The 9,040-nt window shown below is 40.8% G+C and overlaps 2 protein-coding genes across 3 annotated transcripts in view; one reads left to right on the top strand and one right to left on the bottom strand.

Moving 5' to 3' along the window:
• Positions 1-698: 698 nt before the first annotated feature.
• Positions 699-4,857, top strand: LOC102199595 (GDP-L-fucose synthase). 2 transcript variants are annotated; one of them, XM_005745069.1, is made up of 10 exons: positions 699-1,019; positions 1,405-1,547; positions 1,625-1,739; positions 1,847-1,975; positions 2,055-2,128; positions 2,287-2,420; positions 2,535-2,666; positions 2,762-2,841; positions 3,055-3,154; positions 3,253-4,857. In XM_005745069.1, the coding sequence occupies exons 2-10, from the start codon at positions 1,411-1,413 to the stop codon at positions 3,306-3,308; spliced, it is 957 nt and encodes a 318-aa protein (XP_005745126.1). In that variant the 5' UTR covers positions 699-1,019; positions 1,405-1,410; the 3' UTR covers positions 3,309-4,857. The 2 variants fall into 2 exon arrangements, with proteins under 2 accessions (XP_005745126.1, XP_005745127.1); XM_005745070.1 differs by lacking the exon at positions 699-1,019 and adding an exon at positions 1,029-1,146.
• Positions 4,858-6,507: 1,650 nt separating this feature from the next.
• Positions 6,508-9,040, bottom strand: part of bmb (brambleberry) — an 8,161-nt gene continuing 5,628 nt past the window's right edge. The window contains exons 13-17 of the mRNA XM_013913821.1: positions 8,607-8,666; positions 8,373-8,512; positions 8,148-8,269; positions 7,660-7,773; positions 6,508-7,359 (exon numbers count right to left, since the gene is read on the bottom strand). Coding sequence (XP_013769275.1) covers positions 7,269-7,359; positions 7,660-7,773; positions 8,148-8,269; positions 8,373-8,512; positions 8,607-8,666 — 527 coding nt within the window. The 3' untranslated portion in view covers positions 6,508-7,268. The remainder of the gene's footprint in view (positions 7,360-7,659; positions 7,774-8,147; positions 8,270-8,372; positions 8,513-8,606; positions 8,667-9,040) is intronic.

The following is a 9,040-nucleotide window of genomic DNA, read 5'->3' as shown; positions in this document are numbered from 1 at the left end:
ATTTTTATTTTTGTATGATACCTGATTTATATGGAATATGACTGAAGTAAACTAAAGCCTAAACTACTTAGTCATTTGTTTAATATTAATGTAACATTATATAATTCACATATAAAACTATGAATTGTGATTTTAAATGGTTTAAAAGCATGTAGAATAGCATATGCAGGCAAGTATATTTCTCCTCTTTTTATTAAGAAGCAAAAACAAAAAGGAAAAAAAAAAAGAAACAGGGCAGAGTTCGGTGGTTGAATCATCCGTCCCCACCAATGCCAAAACCAAATCTATGCCCTTGGTCTAGATGCTGGTGGTTTTGAAGATGACGACTTCGGCTTTGAATAAAGCTCCCACTGAGATGTCCAAGGTGAAGATGGTAAGGAGGTGGGTTTCACAAGAGTGCAACACGGAGGCTGATTTGCTCGAAAAAGGCAGGCAAGAAGATGACTGGTCTACAGTAACGTCAGTATTGAGATTGACAGTGTGGGAAAGCGGTAGTTGTGTAAAGAAGAGAAAAATAGCTGAAGAGACAGAATGCATACACCTGGAAGAGATAAAAGTGAACCAGCAAGAAGCCTCTAGGGTCGCTGGAGGGAAGGATGGTGAATGGACAGCCTACGGAAAATAATCTCCGTCCAGAAGGTGGCGGTAATGTACCTGAAGTGGTTTGCCAACCGTCATAAAAAGATAGAAGAAGAAGACGCAGCAGCTCAGATGGAGAGAAGACAGCTGACCTAAAACCCGAGTAACGTAAAAATGAAACTAGATGTTATTGGTATACTGCAAAAGGACTCTAGAAGTAAACGTTATCAGACCTTACTTCAGTTTTTAAAAGAGAATAAATGGCTTGGGGGGAATTTTGTTTTTCTTTTGAGCGACGTTCCAGTCACATTCCACACCAGTTGGTGGCGGTAATGCACCATTCAGTTCTTTGACAACCGACAATTAAATTTAGAAGAAGAAAGAAGAGGCGACGAAGAGAAGAAACCGGCTTCTCTGTTCTGTTCTCAGCTTTCAAACAGGTAAAAGAGGTTTGTTTTTTTTAATGCTAGCTTATTTGTTTAACTCTGAGTTAACGAGGATTTCTAGCACTTTTTTCGAGTACCAAGGAACGATGACGGCGATTACCGCCACCTAACAGCTAATAAGGTTAGCTTGTCTGAATGGTCGTGTGCGGTGTACGTGGCACATATGCAACTATATATGTACAAAATCTGCTCGTTTTGTACGGGTCAGATCACCTCAGATAAAAACCAGGAAGCATCTACCGAATAGCAAACGTTACTGCATGAAAACACAGATAAACCTGTTAGCTTTAGAAAGTTTGACGATGTTTATAGCATTTATTTAAATCAGAGTTTCCCTGTGATTCGTCCTGTGCTGAATTTTTAATGTTCCACTACCTAGATAAACATGAGCGATCCCATGAGGGTGTTGGTGACAGGTGCATCCGGGTTGGTGGGCAGGGCCATACAGCATGTGGTGAAAGAAGGAGGAGCCAAGGAGGGGGAGGAATGGATATTCCTGTCCTCCAAAGATGCCAACCTCATGTGAGAGTTGCTCCGCTTCAAGATAAAATGCTGTCACATGTTTTGATACTATTAACCTGCTGGTGGCCTCTCCTCAGGAATATGGACCAGACCCGGGCAGTGTTTGAGAAACACCGGCCTACGCACGTCATCCACCTGGCTGCTATGGTTGGAGGGCTTTTCAAGAACATGAAATATAACCTGGACTTCTGGGTATGAGGAACCTGTTCATCTAATTAACTCATTTAATAGAAATGCTATGATCGTAGACTATCCAGATTCATGTTTTTGATGCTCATCCTGCTTTATTTACTTTCCAGAGGAACAACATCTACATCAATGACAATGTGCTGCAGGCAGCGCATGAAGTGGGCGTGGTCAAGGTTGTTTCCTGCTTGTCCACCTGCATCTTTCCTGATAGGACGACCTATCCTATTGACGAGACCATGGTAAATATACCTCCCTGCTCTTTCTGTGCATCAGCACATTTGGAAAAGAGCAGCTCACATGCGCTTCTCTTTACTACAGATCCACAACGGTCCACCTCATGAGTCCAACTTTGGCTACGCCTATGCAAAGAGGATGATTGATGTCCACAACAGGTACGTTATGTCTTCTATGTGTCATTTCTATCCTCTACCGCATTGGGCTTTCTCTCAGCTCTCCCTGCTCTCAAATGATGATGTCTCTGACTATTTTTCAGGAAATGCATTTAAAACTTTCAGCCTCATGACATTTTTTTCCTGTGTGTGCTTCACAGAGCGTATTTACAGCAGCATGGGCGTTGCTATACAGCTGTGATTCCCACTAATGTGTTTGGTCCTCATGACAACTTTAGCATCGAAGATGGTCATGTGCTACCAGGTCTTATACATAAAGCATACATTGCTCAAAGTAAGTTTTTAAGTCCCTAACCCCATCGTCATTCCAGCATTTCTCTTTAAGCATTTACAAGTTTTTGGTGGTGTAAATGGACATGTGACTTCATCTACATGTTGTACTGTTCAGAGGGGGGGAAACCCTTGGTGGTCTGGGGCTCTGGCACACCTAGAAGACAGTTCATCTACTCTTTGGACCTGGCTCGTCTTTTCCTCTGGGTCCTGAGGGAGTATCCAGAAGTTGAGCCAATCATTCTCTCTGGTGAGTCCTCATAGACTCTATGACTCTTTGACTATTCAATGATGATGGCAGTTTAAGGAGAAGTATTCTTATAATGCTACATCTGTTGCTTCCAGTTGGTGAGGAAGATGAAGTGTCCATCAAAGAAGCAGCAGAAGCTGTTGTTGATGCATTGGGCTTTAAAGGAGAAGTCGTGGTATCCTTTCAGTAATGCAAGTTATTTGTTTTTGACAGTGGATTTGGAAGATTAACGTTAAATTCAGTTCAGTTTTATTTATATAGCGCTAAATCACAACAGCAGTCGCCTCAAAGCGCTTTATGTTGTAAAGTAAAGACTGTAGACTACTATAGAGAAAACCCCAACATTGCTTCTTGTTGTCTCATTGTTTCCTTTACCCGTGACATTCAGTTTGACACCAGTAAAGCAGATGGACAGTTCAAAAAGACGGCCAGCAATGCAAAGCTGTGCCGGTATCTGCCAGACTTCACTTTCACCCCCTTCAACCAAGGTGCGGCTGATGTAAAGCTTGACATTTAGATGCTAACAGTGTAGAAATTTCAAAAGACTCCATCAGTTACTGACTTGCCTGGTTCTTTTCACTTGCAGCTTTAAAGGAAACCTGTGATTGGTTTGTTGCCAACTATGACACAGCCAGGAAGTGAGAAGACTGCCAAAAAAATCGGTGCTAATTCTTGTTTCATCTGCTGTTGTGTTGGTAAAGAATCTGGTGGTGGAGAGAGAGCTCGTGGAGAACAAAGTGCTTCACAGCACAAACACAAGGCAGTTGGTGTTGAGTCTTACTGTTGTTGCCTTCTTTCTGCAGCACCATACTGTTTTGTGCTGAATGTTGGGTGCAGGACCTGGGACCCCTTTTCTGTACATGGACTCTATTTAGCTGGATTCAATCGTGGATGATTTGTCAGAATACCAGTTTGAAAAGTATTGGACTGAAATGATGCCACCGAGCCATGGTGGCATTATTCTTGTGTCAGGAACTGGTTAGAATCCTTGTCTGTGTATAAAAGGTGGGTGTAGCTGCAGGGTCTAAATTGTGAGCTAATGCAGAAGTGCCTTAAACCTGTATTCTTTTGAATGGCCAGCAGGGGGTGACTCCTGCAATTGTAAAAAGCAGTCCAGTCATGTAGAAATCTTTGCTCATCCACAATCTGTGACCTCAGTAAACACTTTCCTTATGAGCTTGAGCTCTGTAGCTAAATTGAAGTGTTAGTGATTATAAAGAGACGTTAAATGACAAGTCTGTACCTTACCTCGTCACATCTGGTTTCAAAACACCAAATTGATGATTGCAAAAATCGCAACAGCTTCACTAAGCAAAGGGTAAAATCACAGTAGTGAAGTCCATCTATTGTATACTGGCTATGGTTGTGATTGTGGACTCAGTGTTAGAGAAGCATTTTCAAGAGACCACTGCAAATCATGATCATTTAGCATACTTCTGTACTTGCATTTAGAGGTGCCCCTCAGTCAATAGGAAATAATACACATATGAAAGTTGCTACTAGTCTGTAGTAGGAGACAAAAATAATTTCCTTTCACGGCTCAACACAGCTATAAAATAAAATTGAGAAATTGTACTGCAAGGCCTTAAAGTCATCACTGCTGAATCCGTCCAGCTGCTGTGACGAAAGAGCGTTCTTCTTCTACGCCCTCTAAATTCAGGTGCTTTCAGCTGGTTTTTCCATTTAGGCGCTCTTTGTATTTGCTTTTAAAAGGACTGACATTAATTGTGCTGTAGCCTATTGATTTAAAAGAAAGCTTTTCTGCCATTTTTCTACTGTCCCTCACTACATTTTTCTCTAGTCGAATTTTAAAGGGTACTGACTGAGCTACATGTAAGCTTGGATGTCTTTTTTGTTTTTTTTCCTTCCCTCCCAGTTTTAACTTAAATTGCAGAGTTGCTGATTGTGGTTTCCAGTATCAGTGTTACCAGCAGGAAGAGTTCAGTCATCTCAGATTTAATCCAACTGTTTTAATCTAAACTAGATCATCCAGCTGAGCATGGAACGTTTTAGGAACGTACAGATCGTGGGGTCTACTGTCCTTCAGTAAAAGAAAAATGATGTCATCGTCTATTCTACGACCCGTATGAAGAAGTTTTAGAGTTTTATTCACTGTGGTAGCGTTAATCATTTCAGCTGGGAAATTATGGGCTCAAAATGTGGTCATAAATATTTTGTACTTGTAAATCAGTTTCGTATGTGTAAAAAGAATTTGTGTGTAAAAAAAAAAAAAAAAAAAAAAAATTTGTGTGTGGACTTAGCCAAAAAACCCTGCAAGTTACAAGTACGAATTTTGACCCAATTTTTCTTCCTTTCATCTGATTGGTCAATGTCATGTCAATCACAAATGTAACAATCCAATCAGAGAACAGATGGGTTTGGCTGTCGGAGGGGCGCTTTTTTGAACTGCAGGTCCTTGAAGGGTAATACAGTTTGAAGCTTGAGGATCTCTATATAAATATCCGATAGCAGCTAGGTCACCTAACTTTCAGCAGCTGTTGAAAGGATAAAGTTGTGGTATGTCAGTGGTTACAAACACCATTATTACTTTAGGATTAGTTTAACACAAAGTCAGGGCTGACCCGGGACCAGTGCTGTGAGTCACAGTGCGCAGCATAAAAGTCCTTTCACATTGGACGAAGGATGTGCTGCTAATGCTAACTGCTAACTAAAAGCAAAGGATCCAGAATTTGTTACGCTGGCTGCTGAGCTCTGTGGGTTTTCGCAGCAGCTCTACCTGTACTAGATGCACCTGCTCCTTGTCTTTTCTATCTCTGACTTTGTCCTCTACAAGAGTTTTTTTTTTTGCTAGTTCTTCAAATGCTCAATAAAAACATGTATGCTAATTCAAACCGAAGAAAGCTTTGTGATGAAGACTGTCATTTCCAAAACACTGCCCGCCCCCACCCCACGGTCCGCAGTGCTGTTGAAAAGGCTGTGGAAGTCCCTGTATTAAACACGTAGACCTGTGACACAAAAATCACCATACTTGGACGACCACAGACTGTTTTCCTTCGTGGTGATGAAGGAAAACGCTGGGTTGGCATGTAAAAGGGCATTTATTCCCTTCAAAGACCTGCAGTCCAAAGAAAAGCGCCCCTCTGACAGCCAAACCCATCTGTTCTCTGATTGGATTGTTACATTTGTGATTGACATGACATTGACCAATCAGATGAAAGGAAGAAAAATAGGGTCAAAATTCGTACTTGTAACTTGCAGGGGTTTTTTTTTTTTTTGGCTAAGTCCACTTACAAATTCTTTTTTACACATACAAATTCTTTTTACGCACACATTTTTATTTATTTATTTTTTTAAACACATACAAATCCTGATTTACAAGTACAAAATATTTATGACCACATTTTGAGCCCATAGGAAATGGGCTGCTTCACTCTTGTAATCCAGGTGCTGGCACAACATAACATTCAGAAATCAGAATTGTTTTGACTTCGTTTGTTATTGAAGGGTTTGGGATTTGATTGATCCAGCTTATATAATTGAGCATTATGTGGGCTAGTGTGGGTTTTTTTTTTAAACGAATCAGAGCAAAATAAATATTTTATATTTGCAATGTGTCTCAAGTGTCCTACCCTTCATATGAAAGACATGTCACAGATTGAGATTTTTATTTCTGTGTATGTTCATATGCCATAAAAACAAAACAAGGATTCAGTTCTGCTGGACAGCACTACTACTCATGCTTCACTTTATAACAGACACAGAACCCTGATGTATACAGAAGTGTATACATCAGGGTTGGGGAACCTTCAGGCCTCAAGGGCCAGTGTCCTGTAGGTTTTAGATGTCCTTGATCCAACACAGCTGATTTAAATGGCTAAATTACCTTCTCAACACATCTTGAAGTTCTCCAGAGGTAATGAACTAATATTTGATTCGGGTTTGTTGAACCAGGGTGCTATCTAAAACCTGCAGGACATCGGCCCTTGAGGAATGCAGATCCTCATACACAAACGACTGCACCTCAAAACACAAGCCTATTTAAAAACGTGAGGTTTGCAGATGGCATGGTGATCATGAGACTTGAAGGTTGGTGATGAGTCTGCATACCAATGAGGGGTTAAACAGCTGAACATGCTCCTTCAGGTTTCAGGGATCCAGTCTCTGTTGCCACCTAATACAAAATTATCAAAGAGGCCCAGAAGAGGATGGACCTCCTGCACCAGCTCAGGAGCTATTGGTCCATTTCTACTCTGCAGTAATCCAGTCGGTTTCCTGCGTGACCATCAGTGTATTGATCAAACCAAAGAGGACGAGAACAGACTACAGTGGACAAGTCAGGTCTGCAAGAAACGATTTGTACAAACTCAGAATTAGGAAACACTCACACCCAGGATACAACCTCTTCCAGTTCCTCCCTTTGGTAGGTGCTACAGAGCAGCTTTTCACAGGCCATTGCTTACATGTTGTCTCTACTAAAACGTCCACCACAGCTTTTACTGAAACAAACCATGCAGTAAATACTCTTTGGTTATACCTATATTACACATACTCAAATTCACATAACTCTCTCCCTCCATCTATATATAGAACCAGTTACCCACCACTATGAATAGGCTATACATGTTCATCTGTGGCACATTGCTACTGTCTGTTTCCATCCATCCATCCATCTTCATCCGCTTTATCCGAGGCCGGGTCGCGGGGGCAGTCATGGTGTCTGTTTCCATGTTCTCTTAGGTACATTGAAAGCAATAAAGAGCATGGAATTAAGAAAAAAACTGAGCCCAGTTCCTTAAGTGTACATGCACATACTCGGACAAAGCTAATTTTGATACGTTTTTTCATTTTTATTAAACACGAAAAGCTAAATAAACGTCTAAAAACATTTAAAATATCTACAGATGTAATTTTCATTCAGCAGTCTTACTTACTGCTGTCTGCAGTGCAGACAGAACTTAGTAAAAACAATTTTTCATTACTGTATACAGTTTTTACAGACAAAGACGGCTGAGCCTGTTAAAACTGGACATACGAGGAGTGCCCCCCTTCGTGGACTCTGCAGTACTCCTGTCCTGGCACGGCTCTCTTCTTACAGACTTTTCCTCTTTTTGTGAGGCCATTGCACAGCTGACGGCCTGACACTGAGCTGAAGGCAGGAAAAACAGAAAGATGCCCTTTAACAATTCATATTTCCCTTTTACTCATTATAATGAGGTTATATTGGAGGGTAATTATTAATTCCACAGTTTCAAATAATGAGGTCAGTATACATTGAAACAACTCTTATAGGCCAAAAGCTCTTGGAGACTCTTACTTCTATTTCTGTAGGATTTCAGTGAAAACTGGTATCAGTAACATAGCAATGAACTGGCAGCTAGAATCCCTAACATGACATGCTCATTTCAAATGTCAGGGTTACACACCCACCCACACCAAAGTACATTAAATCACAGTCCATATAAACAATTTAGCTCTTCAAACAGAAAAAAAAAATATGTGCATGTAACTGGAGCTACTGACCTGTTGCTGACTAACGATGGAGTGGGACTTGCACTTCGTGAATCATTCCCTAAATCATGCGAGTCAGTGACTGAATCAAAAACACCTTCCAGGTTACTCAGGGGTATATCGTAACAAAGAGCCTAAAACAGATTTAAATTAAACAATATTTGTCTTGCTTGCCACTAGTGATGCACCGAGAATACAGTTTTTGCATTTCTGAAAGCATTAACTCAGTTTGCTTACCGCTGAAGAAAGTGGCTTTGGTATAAACCTGGGAGTGGAGTGATTTGGTTTACCAATTACTGGCATAAGCCTTGACTCTGGCGTAAGCTTCCTCTGAGGTGGAGACACAGCTGATATGCCAAGTTCACCTGAACACAAACCTGTTTGACAGCAAAACTGAGAAGCTGAATTTATAGAAAGAGCACTGCTCTTGAACAGGATTCACTGTAAAAAGGTTCAGCATGTGTTTCCCACCTGATAAAAAGCTGTCCGGATTCAATAGGTCGTCTTTCTCAATGATGTCATCTTTTTCATCTCTGAGCACAAAAGGATAGAAAATAGGTCCAATAGATGCAAAAGGAATCATTGTTAATTTGGTGTAGACAATAATACATGTTCTACTGCCTGAAGCTCTTACTGACCGTGTAGAGTTCAAAATTCATTTTTTACTCGAACAAATCATCAGTTACCAGTTTGAGAACTGACCAGTGAACTCAAGAGTTTCTGATTGAGCCGGATTAAATCATTAGCTAAGTTTAACATCTACAACATGGTGCTCATTTAATAAATTACTGTCTATATCAGGGGTCCCCAATCCCAGTCCATGAGGGCCGGTGTCCCTGCAGGTTTTAGATGTGTCCTTGATCCATCACAGCTGATTTAAATGGATAAATTACCTTCTCAACATG

The sequence above is a fragment of the Pundamilia nyererei genome, unplaced genomic scaffold (assembly GCF_000239375.1).
Source record: "Pundamilia nyererei isolate P.nyererei 1_Seehausen unplaced genomic scaffold, PunNye1.0 scaffold00153, whole genome shotgun sequence".
Classification (NCBI taxonomy): domain Eukaryota; kingdom Metazoa; phylum Chordata; class Actinopteri; order Cichliformes; family Cichlidae; genus Pundamilia; species Pundamilia nyererei.
Note: the sequence above shows the minus strand (reverse complement) of the source record. Positions and strands in the feature narration are given on the sequence as shown.

Coding starts and splice junctions, on each gene's coding strand:
- LOC102199595 (XM_005745069.1), top strand. CDS start 1,411: ATGAGCGATCCCATGAGGGTGTTGGTGACAGGTGCATCCGGGTTGGTG. Junction 1,740..1,846: donor AATATAACCTGGACTTCTGG/GTATGAGGAACC, acceptor TTTACTTTCCAG/AGGAACAACATCTACATCAA. Junction 2,421..2,534: donor TAAAGCATACATTGCTCAAA/GTAAGTTTTTAA, acceptor TGTACTGTTCAG/AGGGGGGGAAACCCTTGGTG.